The following is a 15,408-nucleotide window of genomic DNA, read 5'->3' as shown; positions in this document are numbered from 1 at the left end:
TGGTGCGATAAACATGTTTAATGACATGTTGCAGACCAACCCAAACATGGCTTCAGTGTGACAGATTTTTTTTACATCGTACTGCAAAACAAGCAGGTCAACCATTACGATTGATGCTTTTGATCACTGACCTGCTGTTACATGAAACTACGACTTGGTGGTGCTCACAAATAGACTATTTTGCCAAGCGACAGCGAATAGCAGAAGAGGAATCCAGAACAGGCACTCTTGTCACTGGCCCTGACCCAAACGGGACCCTAAGCCTCCACACTTCCGTGACGTAATGTTGCTTTGACTGTTGGGTAGAAGTCCGATGCGGAGCTCTCTTCAGTGCGTGCTCAGGAAAAGTGTGAATTAAGGGTCATATCGGCCGTGAAGGGGGGCAATCTCGAGTCTTGTGGACTTGAGGAGTAGTTCACTTCAGAATTAAAATGTCCTGATCATTTACTCACCCCCATGTCATCCAAGATGGTCATGTCTTTCTTTCTTCAGTCGGAAAGAAATTTAAGGATTTTGAGGAAAACATTCCAGGATTTTCTCCATATAGTGGACTTCAACGGGTAACAACGGGTTGAAGGTCCAAATTGCAGTTTCAAAGGCTCTACACGATCCCAGCTGAGGAATAAGGCTCCAATCAAGCCAAACCATCGGTCATTTTCTAAAAAGATATATTCTTTTTAACCACAAATGCTCATCTTGCAGGTCAACGACCTCACGCATTACATAATCACGTTGGAAAGGCCAGGCGGTAACCTTACGTAGCCGGAAGATGTAGGGAAGAGCGAAAAACATTTTCTCCTTCAACTCCAAAATCGTCCGACATCGTTGTTTTAATATTTTTTTTGTAAAGGGCATTTGACTTGGTCTTTGCATGTTCGCTTTTGTAAACACTAGGTCAGTACTTCTGTACGTCATGCGTGACCTTTCAACGTGATCACGTAATGTGTGGCGTATCACAGCGAGTGCAAGACGAGCATTTGTGGTTAAAAACTATAGAAATGTTTGTTTGTTTTTTGAAAATGACCGATGGTTTGGCTTGATAAGACCCTTATTCCTCGTCTGGGATCGTGTAGAGCCTTTGAAGCTGCATTGAAACTACAATTTGGACCTTCAACCTGTTGATACCCGTTGAAGTCACTATATGGAGAAAAATCTGGGAATGTTTTCCTCAAAAACCTTCATTTCTTTTCGACTGAAGAAAGAAAGACATGAACATTGTGAATGACATAGGGGTGAGTAAATTATCAGGACATTTTAATTCTGAAGTGAACTAATCCTTTAACGGACATGTGCACGCAATGGCCAATTGGGACAGGGCCAGTGTAATTTGAGTTGTTTGGTGTTTTTCGATATACATCACAACAAATTGTTCCATAATACTTTCAGAGAGTGACTTTGCATCTTAATTCCCAATGGCTGCCATTTTTTCCCATATTGGGCCAAAAAGACAAATTGCTTGTCCAAACTGGTTAATTTTTTTGCGCCGTACATTCGTGTTGTGAACATTCCTTTAGACTGTCAGCACATGAAAACATTCGCCAATAAATCAAAACACTTAATTTCATTTAAAGCACCTCACTAAAAAAAAGTCACTCTTCACTGACTAGTCAACCATTCTGGGCGGCAGTGTGTGTAAGTCTGCACACGTGTACTGAACTCAGTTGTACATGGTAACGTTTAAGCATGTGTGGCGGCAGCAGCATTAGTTGTGAAGGTCTGTCAGTAATCACCAGGTCAAGTATGAAGTGATTGGGTGTGTCTGTGACTGATCAAAGTCAATCACTTATCGGTCAGAACCGATCAATATTGTATTACAGCACCATTCCAGTCTGCTGGTCCGTACCCGGCGGCATTCAAGCTTACATTTACTGTGTGTGTGTGTGTGTGTGTGTGTGTGAATGTGTTAACTTGCATGGGTGAGTCTGTTCTGGATGTTGGAATGAAAAAAGGAAGCCAGGATGGAGTGTGTGATGGACAGGCCTAATGTCTTTCATACTGAAGGCCCTGAGCTACAAAGATCTCCCCATAACACCAGCACAATGCTCGGCATGTGACAGGGACAACCATCTGTTCACCAGACACTCACACACACACACACACACTCTCACACGAGGGGGGTGCCAAACGGATCGATTAGCAGACGGGGGTGTCTGGGGCCACAGGGGACCGCCGGGGATCTGGAAAGAGAGCAGAGACATTCGGGTCACACAAAGACGGTGTCGCATTACAACACATGCTAAATCAGTTAGCCCCCTTTCCGCACACTAGGGTCTCAGATAGTGATCCACTAGATAAATCAAAATAACGAGTAGATTTTCACAGTTTTGGAAGAAGTTATGTTTTGAAGCGAGTTAAGTTTGCATATGCCACCACTACACTACAGTGTTATGAGTCGTTTTCTTTTAACCTGTTACTATGTGGATACTTATCGACCCAAGGCAAAAGAGGCCATGTCAGTCCAAACCTGGATTCATTTCAGCAGAACAAGATATTTTGAAGAATGTTGGGAAACAAACAAAATCGGAGCTCCTTAACTTCCAATGCATGGTCAAAAAATATACAAGTCATACAGTTTATGAACGACATGAGCTGGAGTATATTGAGTTCAGGATTTTCATGTTTGGGTGGAATATATCTCTTAATATTTCCCTGTGTAATTATATATATTCAACATCTGTACTACTGTATTAGTTATTGACCAATAGTACTAGAGAGTTTATATATATTTATGTGAGTAGACTCACTTTGCCGTCATCTAGTGCTCAATGTTAAATATAATCTTTATCAAATCTCAAAATGAATTTCTTTTTTATACTTTACATTTTACATGTTGGGATGTCGTTCACTTGTAGCATTTAAAGCAATTTATTTTAGTTTTTGGCAAAATAGTTAAGAATTTTAATATTAGCCATTTGTCTGTCATCAGCCTTAACATTAAAATAATTAGCAGCTCATCGTTATCGCCTAGAATTTTAATATCGGTGTGGCTCCTATTTCTACTAGAAGACTTTTACTTTTAGTACTAAATCCAACAACTATCAAGACAACACACACTCTTAGGGACCATTCACACAGGGGCGCGTTTCCCAAAAGCATCGTTAGCCAACTATGGTTGCAAGTTCTGTTGTTATCAGCAGTTCAACGAGTCGGTGTTTCCCCCGAAAACATAGTTCGAATGAACATTCGCAAACAGCTTCGCAAAGTTGTGTGTTTGAAACGACACTCTCGAGCTGTGGTTAAAACCAGAGTTTCTTGTTTGCATGACATGTGGACTTAAGTCCTTATCTTGAGCTAAATAAGCAAGCTGACATTCAGTACAATCTGTATATTTTATTTAGAAAACATACAAATGTCGTTTACGTCTTTTTAGTTTGTCAAAAAGATTTAAAGCGTAGTTTTTGAAGAGTGCGCATGTGCGATCGTACTTTACTATGCAAGAACGAGCCTATGATTGAATCTGGAAATAAAGCAAAATAACTGAGCAAAATGAGAAACAGTCCTCAGATGCCATGTCCGTAATTTATAGCTGTTTATTTAATTTATTTAAAGTCTAGTTTTAATTCGATCTCAAACGATTAATTAAAAGAAGTTATTACTCCACCAAGTTCGTGACATCATCAACCAACGTGGTTGAACGACCAATTTGCGACAATATGGTTTCAGGAAACAGTCGTGACTAGCTAGTTGATTTCAACAATGCATCGTACTACGAGTTGTCGTTGTAGATGAAACTCACCCCTAAAGCAAAGTAAGGTGTTTTTGAGGCGTGTCTTCTTTAAAACACAATTTTTTTTTTTTACGAACACCCCTGTATACTGTTGTGTGGAGCTAAATATTGCGCTCAGGTTTGGTGGCCTGGATTTTAGATTTTCTGACCAGAAGATCTCAAATAGTACGGGTAAATGGAGAACATTCCCGGGAACTGTATTCTTCAGTGGGCTGTCCCCAAGGCTGTATTCTTTCACCTTTTATTCTTTATTTTATATGCAGATAGGTGCAGAAATATCCAGACAGATGATACAGTGGTGCTAAGTCTGTTAACCCTCATGTGGTGTTCAAAACCCTATAACACCTGTGTTGTTCTCGGTCAAAAATGGCCGGCCTATAATAAATAGCTTATAAATCACTCATTATACCATATTTTCACCGAATCTTAGATTCAATCTTTTTGTCAACTTGTTCTCTTTCAATTAGGACTGGTTTTATATTTCAATTTGCATCTGATTAATCGTAGGCCTCATTTATTTGAGAGTAGGCATCTCATTTTTTGAGTAAAAAAAACATTATTTTTGAATAATTTTGGAAATATTAAATAAAATATGAAGAAAATTGGCACTGTTGATCACACTAGTCTACTTTAATTTTTCACCAGGAATTTTGTTTTGAAAAACTTTTTTGTACAAAATGGTACAGAGTTACACTTGTGGTGTTCCACTGGGCCATTAAGGGCCATTGTTTCAATGGGCCATTGAAAGTGAATGGGAGAATTGAAACAATGGCCCTCAATGGCCCAGTGGAACACCACAAGTGTAACTCTGTGCCGTATTGTACAAAATAAAAGTTTTTCAAAACAAAATTCCTGATGAAAAATTAAAGTAGACTAGTGTGATCAACAGTGCCAATTTTCTTCAGATTTTATTTTATTTTTCCAAAATTATTCGAAAATGTTTTTTTTTACTCAAAAAATTAGATGCCTACTATCAAATAAATGAGGCCTACGATTAATCAGATGCAAATAGAAATATAAAACCAGTCCTAACTGAAAGAGAACAAGTTGACAAAAAGAAAAGATAGTATAATGAGAGATTTATAAGCTATTTTTTGTAGTCCGGCCATTTTTGTCCGGGAACACCACGAGAGTGACAAGGTGACACCTAGCTAGTTGATTTCAACAATGCATCGTACTACGAGTTGTGTCGTAGGTGAAACGCACCCCATGGCGTGTTCTTGCGTTCAAAAGCAACTATAAAGCAAAGTAAGGTCTTTTTGAGGCGTGTCTTCTTTAAAACACCTGTTTTTTTGGGGGGGGGGGTTTGTACGAACACCCCTGTATACTGTTGTGTGGAGCTAAATATTGCTCTCAGGTTTGGTGGCCTTGATTTTAGATTTTCTGACCAGAAGATCTCAAATAGTACGGGTAAATGGAGAACATTCCCGGGAACTGTATTCTTCAGTGGGCTGTCCCCAAGGCTGTATTCTTTCACCTTTATTATTTATTTTATATGCAGATAGGTGCAGAAATATCCAGACAGGCATATTATTAAATATGCCGATGATACAGTGGTGCTAAGTCTGTTAAAGCAAGGTGACACAGAGCATGGGCCCATTTTAAATATTTTTTTAGGATTGGTGTGAGAGAGTCTCATTTACAAATTAACGTCTCCAAAACTAAGGATATGACGATAGAATTTTAATATTCTGTTGAAACTCCATCTAAAGTAGTTATTGCGGGTAAAGAAGTTGAGAAGGTCAGTTCATACAAGTATTTGGGTACATTAATTGATGATAAGCTTAGGTGGCTGGAAAACACATTTTATTATATCAAAAACAGCAAAACGGTTATATTTATTGAGGAAGCTTAAGTCCTTTGAAGTGGATAAATCTATATTGATCATGTTTTATAGATCTTTTATTGAAACTGTTTTGACCTTTGCTATGATCTGTTGGTTTTATGGCTTAAATGTTAAAAGTAGATCCCAGCTTCAGAGCATTATTCATTTAAGGTCAAAGATTACAGGCTCTGTACAGCTGGGTTTGTCTGCTCCGTGTGAGAGGAATGTTCTGAGGAAGTCTTGGACTATCTTGGATGATGCAGCTCACATTTTGACACACATGCTTCCCTCAGGTTTTGTTTCAAATGCGGTAATGAGTGTAAATACTTATTTGAAACAAAGGTACCGTGAATTTTAATAGTAGCTATATGAAGAATTATTGTAAATGCCAGGGGTTTGTGATGTTTTCTGTTTTATAAAAATGTGTATGTTTGTGAGGTTGAAGCTGCTTAAATTGCCCTGTAAAAGGACAAATAAAGATTTGACTACTACTACAATATCGTAAAGGGAAGGAGCCATGATGTATTTCATATGTCTCCGCGTATTGGAGACTCCTATTATAAGACAATAGTCCGTCAGACAGTTGGAAGAAGCGGCAGAACTTCAGCCAGGAACGGTCCTCCTCAATACCATCTGCTTATGAAAGCACAGGCTCTTTTTGTCCTGAGCTAATCCCTGTTTTACAGACCTGACAGATGCTCAAATCCCTTGACCCAGGGTCCGGGGCTGAACCCTGTCTTGTTGGATCCCTCTTCTAATGTCTTCTACAGAGGTCCTTCAGGCTAAGACAAGCTCTAACCCAATACCCTACTTGTTACATACATGATGGATTCCTCTTGATGTACCCAAGCACATCTGCGAAGGACATTTTCTTGTTTGTCAACATCCTGACCTGTAAACCGACACCGACGTTGTCAATGAAAGTTGCAAATTAGCGTCAGACCATGCAAGACAAATGCAACGGACGCAATGGTTATAAATAGCTTTTACAGGGTGAGGACGTTTCCTGATGGCAGAAATACACACGGAAATAGAGGAGGAAACCACTGAATCTCGAGAGATAGATGGGGATGTGAAGACTGGTTTCAAGATGCACATGCAGAAAACGTGTCATCATGTACAAGCGAAACTCGAAAAATTCAAATATCGTGCAAAAGTTCATTTATTTCAGTAATTCAACTTAAACGGTGAAACTAATATATAGAAAATTACATGCAAAGTGAGATATTTCAAGCCTTTATTTGTTATAATTTTGATAATTATGGCTTACAGATTTTGAATTTGGGGTTTTCATAAGCTGTCAACCATAATCATCAAAATTATAACAAATAAAGGCTTGAAATGTCTCACTTTGCATGTAATGAGTCTATATACTATATAAGTTCCACATTTTAAGTTGAATTACTGAAATGAATGAACTTTTGCACGATATTCGAATTTTTTGAGTTTCACCTGTATAGAGTTGTATAAGGTTGTTTAGGACAACATGGAAACTAAAAGCAGTCGTGAAGTTGCTTTGGAGTATGTGGAAGGCGCTGGGTTTTTCTTCCCGTAATGAAGAACTATGCTAAGTGGATTGCATTGGTTTTTTACACTGTGCATTACATCCATATTTTGGAAGTGTACAAGGGAAGCTTGTCACCATCAAATCAGCACCATAACGGATCATTTGTAAAGCCTCGGCAGACTCGTTTGGAGAGCGGTCTCATGTTTAATGAACATCTTACATGTGCATTCCCCCTGAAGCTGAGCTAATTAACCTTATTATTCAAAGGGCAGCATACATTTTCCCTCGCCAATCTCTTCGTTTATCTAATTAATCTACAAAAGTTTTTTTTTTTTTTTCTTCTTGATCCAACAAATATTCCCTCAAGAGATTGCATTGACAAGAAAGCGAATTAGAAACTGGATTGTTGCACAATCAGGACACACACACAGGAACACAGCAATTGGCATCTCTCTGAAGGCAGTGTCTTATTAAGTTATGTTTTGCCATTTCACGTTTCTCTGTGGGGCTGCCCCAATTGCCAGACGCATTACCTATTCCAAAGGGAGCCATTCTCCATCCAGAAAACCCTTATTTCATTAGCCCAGAAAGGCCTGTAATGAGAATAGAGCTTTGTTTCACGTGCCTGGGCTTCTCTCTGCTTCCTGCTAGTGACAGCTGGATCTCACGGTTATGTGAGCCTGATATTTTACGTCTTTTCCGAAACTCTCTAAATAATTCCTACACAACATGCCAGTGCCAAGTGCCAATGAGCTAACTTTTATCTCTTAACTCTGTGTCTTATGTGGGGAAATCTTTTTGCTGACATCATGCAAAGCCTATTTTGTACGTCACGTAGTCCTGATTTTAAAAATAAATCCATCAGACAACACAATATAATGCACAGTATGCGCATTACGTTCTCTACTTGGTTATAAGTGCCACTATAGGGGGCATTGGCGTAAAGTTTCTACTTCTACGGATAGTTTCTGTCAAGTAAAATATTGCAGCCTGTGCCTGTGGCTGTATAAAGAAAAAATAATTTATATTTGGGTTACAACACTAATACACTAATCAAAATTGTAAATAAAACAACGATTTTTGGAGTACGTTCTACAAGAAAATACAATTTTAGTCTTTCTACATACAAATATCATGTTTAATTCAATGAGTTACTTGCCAATTCTATGTAATAATTGTGAAAATGTAGTGAAAATTGTTTGAAATATTAATATTATTTCTCCCGTGTAACAGTTCTAACATCAGGAGTGGGCCATTCAGAAGTTTTGCTAACCATGAAATCTAATTTGGATACAATTAGGATCCAAAATACATCATACAAATGGTAATAGACAGATGGGTTGCTTCAGAACAGCATGTATTACAAAAGATTGTGTCAGTAAAGAGATTTGTATTGCATTTTTACATTGCATTTTTTATTCTTCAGTTCAGCATGTGACTCACTGTAAATCGCTTTCAGCACTGAAACTCATTTGCAGTTCAGCCCCTGTTTCTGCGGTGCCTTATGAGTGCAGAATACTGTATCCTGTTAATATGTGCACTGAAATGAATTACACAGCACACACATGCTGCAGATGCCCGTGTGAAACAGGCCTTAATCTATGGAGAGATGTCCCATTTTCATTTATTGCGAATTTAACCACATTATTTAAAGTATGCCACTGCCTGATCACACTTTACATTGTAGTGTCCATGTTGTAATTACACTCATAAGAAATTATCTGTGCGTTTTATTGCTTTTTCTGCACCGACTATGTGCCAAAAATCAGTGGAATTGTGTGGAATGGCTGCATCCCATTCATTGTTGTTGATGTAAGACTTTCTGTGTCTATTCAAGTGGTATTTAGGGGCTGTTTACACCTGTCCACTTCATGCGTTTTCTCAGATCGGATAGCTATCCGATCGTGAAAAGACCAGGTGTAAATGCCCTCCGAAACGCATTCAAGACGGATTTGAATCCGATCGCTCAAACCACTTCAGGAGGTGGTCTGGGCCGCATTCCAGACGAAACTGGACAAGTGTAAATGCATCTGGTTGTTGAAACCACATATGTAAATTGTACTCCTCCCAAAAATGCTAAAAAATAAACGTGTGAGAGCGTGTTATAGGCTATATATAATGTTATAGCCAGATATGACGACGCTACTGGAACACGCGCGTCACCGCAAATGAGAAGCAGAGCATCTATTCATTAATCCAACGTGCAAACTATCGCAAATCAAAGTGAAAGTCGCAGATGCTTAACACACAATCATCATCATTAAAATAAAAGAAACGAAATGATCTTGCATGGCTGTTACTGCTCTCTCTTATTGCGGTCTTTGATTTGTAAATTTTAGCTGATGATCAAAAAAATGCAGCTCATATCTGTTGCTTTTCGTGACGTGCACTCCATTAAATCTGCATATAGCGCGGGAATTGAAGATCGGATTTAAATCCGTTTCGCAAAAACACATTTATGTGACCAGGTGTAAATGGAATCGTTTTGATAAATCAGATAGCTATCCGATCTGAGAAAACACATGAAATGGCCAGGTGTAAATAGCCCCTTAGGCATTCAAGTCAGTCAAATAAGGTCTTCTTGACTTATTTGAAGAAAACCAGAAAATAAAATTCATTTGTAACAAGGATAAATTATTTTTTATTTGTACAATGTTTGTCTGAATGCATGATTCTGATTGGCTGGAAGATGTGCATTAATTCACATTGCAGTGCAATTTTGATATTATGTAAAAAAAATTGGCTAAACTACTGAATTGGGCTTCCAGCGAAGCAGTGTTTGTTACCTCACACTGCAGGATTGTAGAGCGGCAATCATAACTGCTCTGCTATCTGCAACCTGGATCAGCTTTATCTTAAGCAGACCCACGTGTTGGTCCGCTCTCTGATTGACAGCTTGTCACTCCTCCTTTGTGGTGATACCGAGCGCGCTCCGATAGCATCTCTCCCATTCAGCCCAGCACCTCTTTGATCCGCGGAGGGGCGTGGCCTAACCGGCTCCACCCACTCCAGGTCTCTGCGGTTCAAGATGGTGGAGATAGAGACACAAAAACCCTGTGTGTTTGGTTTTACATTTCTGGAGAGGGAGACCGGTGATCTAAAGACACATGAAGTATTGATTTGGAAATCCTGTTTTATATTTTAAATTCCTTGTGGACACATTATTCCAGACTTTATGTAGTCAGAGATCAGGCAGCGTATATCTAGACCCTCTTTGGACCATATATGTGTATTCGCATTCATAAAGATTAAAGCCTACTCTGTTTGCTTACTGATTGAAATATCAATATGCATAAAAAAGGTTAAAAAATGCATTTGCAATCAAAAACGTGGAACACATTTTTACAAAAGTTATTCAGCCTTAAGGTGCAGCATTTATACCCTCAAAGTAAGTCATCAAATGTGTTTTATTTAGCTGGTTCTGTGCACAATACACGTTCTGCACGGAATACCACAACATATTGGAGCCCTTAATATTATGCAGATTCCGAAGTTCTGTGCCAAGTTTCCCGTTCCAAACCCGAATTATGCCTGGCATCAAAACATTCTCAATCCAGAAAGGCAGAAGATTCCAGTTTGTTTTCCAAGCTTTGATTCCAGTGGCGCAGAACGTTAAGAGTGATCGTGATGCCGTAATGTGCCTTGATCACCAATTAGAGAGTTGGCACTCTTTCCTCAGATGGAGATCTGTGGAGTTCTGTTAAAACCAACTGACTTGAACAATGACGTAACTGACCGTGTTACTAAAAAAATACCACAAAAAGAATCATGCCACTGCCACGTCATGGTCTTTGTTTATGAGTCTTACTTTTGAGAACGTAGTCTAGTATCCAAGTAACTGAATTAAGTCACCGATATACTTCAAGCGAAATTTACGAACGAACTGGTGTGATGTCATTTTGCAAAAAAATAAATAAAACAAAATCAGGCCTTAATGAAATTCGTTTGGAGTTCGTTTTGGAAGTTCAAAACCACTTGCCAAAGCTCCAGCTGTTAAACACCTTTGAACCACCATTGGTCCATGGTGATGATGTAATAGGTAGGTGTGGCTCTGCAGCCCCGCCTTTTTCGACATGGAAATCTTCTCCATTTCAAGCGTCTTTATGCCAACACTGGCTTAGATGTAAGGGTCAGATATTATGCAGTAGTAGTATGACGGAACGAGTCACTAGCCGCGTTTCCATCACAGATTTGCACAAAACTTTTGCGATATTTTCTAAATGTCGATAAAAAAAATATTGCGAAATGACGGCGTTCCCATTAACCGATGTTCTGTGACTAAACGTCATTTTTTTACTCTCGCGATAAGTCCTTCCAAAACTCATGGCACGGACGCTGGTAGGTTTACGTATATCTCAGCCACCACTTGCCATTATTTTTAATGGAAGGGGAGACCTAGGCATTAATGGTGAGAAAAGCCCATATACTTGTAAGCAGCACATATGAGGTGTTTCTCCCTCCTATCTGCTTCAAGGTCTTGATCAATCGTGGCATTTCTTTGTTGTTTAGAATCCAGTATTCCCATAATACTTTGAGTTTATCAAAGAACTCTTGTCTGATCTTCTGTTCAAACATACCGCGGCTTCTTTAAAGAATGATCGACTTTAACGAACGCCAGGTGATCTGTAAATGCGGAAAAACTTTTTCCATTGCAGTTTTGCGAAATATTATTTTTTCGAATTGCCTGAAAAGCATTTTTCGTGTTTCCTTTGGGCATATTTTCAATTCGCAATTTCAATTTGCGCAATTTGGAGAGTAATGGAAACGTGACTAGTGCCGCCCCATCCCCTTATTGTCGTCAGCAGCAGTCAATGGTGTCTTGTTAACAGCACCATGTCTGCGCCAAAGTGCTTTGAAATTGTAGTATCTTGAAATTTGGTCACATGGTAGTTACTTCCTGGAGGATGTAGAACTGACTCTTTGATGCTCTTATAACATTTTGCTGTTGTATTATATATCAGTGTGAAGTAATATATTATTTTCTTCCTAATAATTATTTATTTGTTTGTTCACATTAAGCAGATGTGTTTGGATGTCTATCAGTGAGCTGTTTTTTTGAAAGTCTGCTGTTTGTTTGTCCTTGTCTGTCTTCAGGTGAGCGGCCGTATCAGTGCCCATACTGTGACAAGGCCTTCAGCAAGAACGACGGCCTTAAAATGCACATACGTACACACACTCGGGTAAGACCACACACATACATGCACACATTTAAGTACAAATGTACATCCACCTCTCCATCTCTCTCTCTCTCACTGATTTGTCCATTGCCTTTGCATTACTCTGCTTGTGCATGTATGTGAAAGATATTCTTAGTTAAAAAAAAAACATGCAATTTGAGTTGTGAAGCACAGCACTTTGTCTCACGATCTGGTGTTTTCAGTGTCTCGAATCGAATCAGTTTGGGTCACTTATAATGTGCATTTGAAAATGTGGCAGCCATCTTCCCAAATTCGTTATGAGAATCATTTAATTTGTTTAAAACCTGTTGTTTAAAACCAATAGAGAAGCTGTAATGTCTGCCTGTGGTTTTCCTCCTAAATGAAAGCGCTATGGTTTAACTTTTGAAAGCAAAGAAATTAAGATAGCCATAAATATTAGTATTGTAATTTTGTTCTGTAAAATAAAATTATTATTAGTAGTAGTAGTAGTAGTAGTAGTATTAGTATTATATTTATATATATATATATTTTTTTTTATTAATAATGCAGTACAGGGTTTCATGAGGGATCTGCATGGGGTTTGTGTGTTGATGAAAAACTAATAATTGATAATACCAAATGTAAAATTAAAATAAATAAACTTGGCTGCATGATATTCGCAATATAGTGTGATTATCAAATTAAAGGCAACTTAAATAAATATTTATGTAGTCGGATGTGCAGTGTTTCAGAGTTAAGCATTGCAGCACATTTCATTACTATAATTATCAAATATATATATTTTATTTTACAATACATTTTTAATTTACAACAGTAATAATTTGAGATAAAACATACTACTACTAAGGGGTTTAGCTGACAAAAGAGTTTGGGAACCCCTGCTATTTCAATAGCAACATATTTTTATTGATTTGTTTAATAAGTATATTTTAAATCTATTTTAATAATAATAATTAATGGATTATATATATATATATATATATATATATATATATATATATATATATATATATATATATATATATATATATATATATATACACACACACACATACATACATACATACATACATACATACATACAAGGCGAACATAATGAGAGACAGGTGCAAATCATAAGTAACCATAGAAACAAATAAGGACATAATCAGTAACCAGGGAAACCAAAACTAAACAGAGCAGGGAGACAGGAACTAAAGAAAACCAAACAATAGCAAAGAGTGAGTCCATAACGTGGCACTGAAGTGGAGAGAGATTTTTATTTTTTTTACTTTATACTAAGAATATATACTAAACAAAACTATATACATTAAGATATTATATGATATTATACTAGGGAACTATAGTGAATTTATCTCTATATCCTTGTGTTTAAATCAAGTTTTGAAGTTGCGTGTATTTTTAACGTTCACAGCAGCGGGTCATTAGGAAATATCTCCTCACCACAGAACAAAACACAAGCAATACACTTACTTCAACATCTGCCTTAAAAGGCTACTACATAAACACCTGATCTGTGTGTGTGTCTGTGTGTGTGTGCGTTTCCAGACATGTCCATGTGCATGACATAAAAGCAGCAACAGACACATGATTAAGACCACATTACACCACTTATTTAACAGATGTGAGTTTTTGAAATATTTACATCCCTGTTATTACTGTAAAATGCAGATGATCCAAAATATGGATGAGGGGTGATCAATAGACATTTGGTTCTGAAATGTCTCACCCCTTCACATATTATAGCACAATTTTGGCACATCAGCGTGAAGAAAAAGTGGCACAATTGTCAGTATGTGAGTTCTTCAATGTGAATTGAAAGTGAGAAAGGGTTCATTGGTCAGTGCCAAGGCCATGACAGCCTCTGAAACTATGTAATGTTCGCAGAGGTTGTAATATCATCAACACAGCAGGGATTTGAGTCGGTATGGCTGTTAACATTTACCTGTAACCAAACACGTTTGCACACACCAACTCGATTTTCAAATTATTATGTAAATGAACCTACCAATGACTGGGTGGAGAAATTTCACAGTGGAAGCTAAGAAACGCTTTGAATAGAATCTACTATATAGCCAAATCGTTTTTGGGAAAGCTGATCTCTGATGATGGATGGCATGGATGTTTATGACATCATTTCCTGAAAGAACCGTATCATTTCTCCCGTCTTTCCCCCAGTCATTGAGAATAGCAGTGTCTCTCAGATTTATAACACAGACAGAGTGGCAACATCAGTGTTAATCCAGGAAAACCTAAGAAAGCAGAACAGACGCAGCACATCATTAGAGCGCTTTGCCAAATATGGACCGTGATCCTGTAATTCTGCAGCATAACGTACGAGCTGTGGACTGACACAGCACAGAAACACCGCCATTAAGACATCGTATGAAAACAAAGCAATCGTGATGCTGTAATGAGAACAAGCAGTGACAGAACTGTGCTAATCCTCTTAAGTGACAGGTATTTCTCTCCGTTTAGGCTTGTATGACACAAATACTTGTGTTGGAATAGAGGGCTGCAGTCGTGACATCAAAACCTGGAAGTCTAATTCGCCGCTGGTTCCCTCAAGATTTTCCTATGGGGTTTTATAATGGAGTTTTTCAATTTATGGGTAAAACAAAACCTGTGGTAAACATAACTTAACGCTACTTCTATACGATTTCGTACTTGTGTTCTACAACGTAAACTGCACAAACTGTCTTACCTAGTTACTTGTTAAAAACATACGTGTTTTAAAATAAACATAATAGCTTCAAAATTCACATTAATGCAAACCGTATCTTCAAGTTATGTTTACCACAGACCTTATTTCACTCATTAAATGAAAAAACAAAACAATTGGAGAATCTCGAGGAAACCACTGGCGAATTATTCTTCCGGGTTTTGTCGTCACTCTAGAGCGATGCACCTCGTGTACTCAAAAGTCATTGTCAGTTTTTTCTTAACAAACATGACTTTCTATTAGGGCTGTCAATCGATAAAAAATTTTAATCGATTAATCGCATGATTGTCATGAGTTAACTCGTGATTAATCGCACATTTTTTTTATTTGTTCTAAATGTACCTTAAATTAATACTTTTCAAGTTAGTAATACTCTAATCAATGTGGGCATGGATAAATATGGATGCTTTATGCAAATGTATGTTTATTATTGAAACCATAGTCAACATAGAGCATGAAGACGAGACA

The 15,408-nt window shown here is 37.9% G+C and overlaps 1 protein-coding gene across 2 annotated transcripts in view; it reads left to right on the top strand.

Annotated features, from left to right (window-relative positions):
* prdm5 (PR domain containing 5) overlaps window positions 1-15,408 on the top strand; it is an 80,036-nt gene that overhangs the window by 49,980 nt on the left and 14,648 nt on the right. For both annotated transcript variants that reach the window (XM_084429360.1, XM_084429359.1), the window contains one exon: window positions 12,154-12,239. In XM_084429360.1, the coding sequence (XP_084285486.1) occupies window positions 12,154-12,239 (86 nt within the window). The remainder of the gene's footprint in view (window positions 1-12,153; window positions 12,240-15,408) is intronic.

Source organism: Rutilus rutilus (genome assembly GCF_951802725.1).
Source record: "Rutilus rutilus genome assembly, chromosome: 13".
NCBI classification, from domain to species: domain Eukaryota; kingdom Metazoa; phylum Chordata; class Actinopteri; order Cypriniformes; family Leuciscidae; genus Rutilus; species Rutilus rutilus.
Note: the sequence above shows the minus strand (reverse complement) of the source record. Positions and strands in the feature narration are given on the sequence as shown.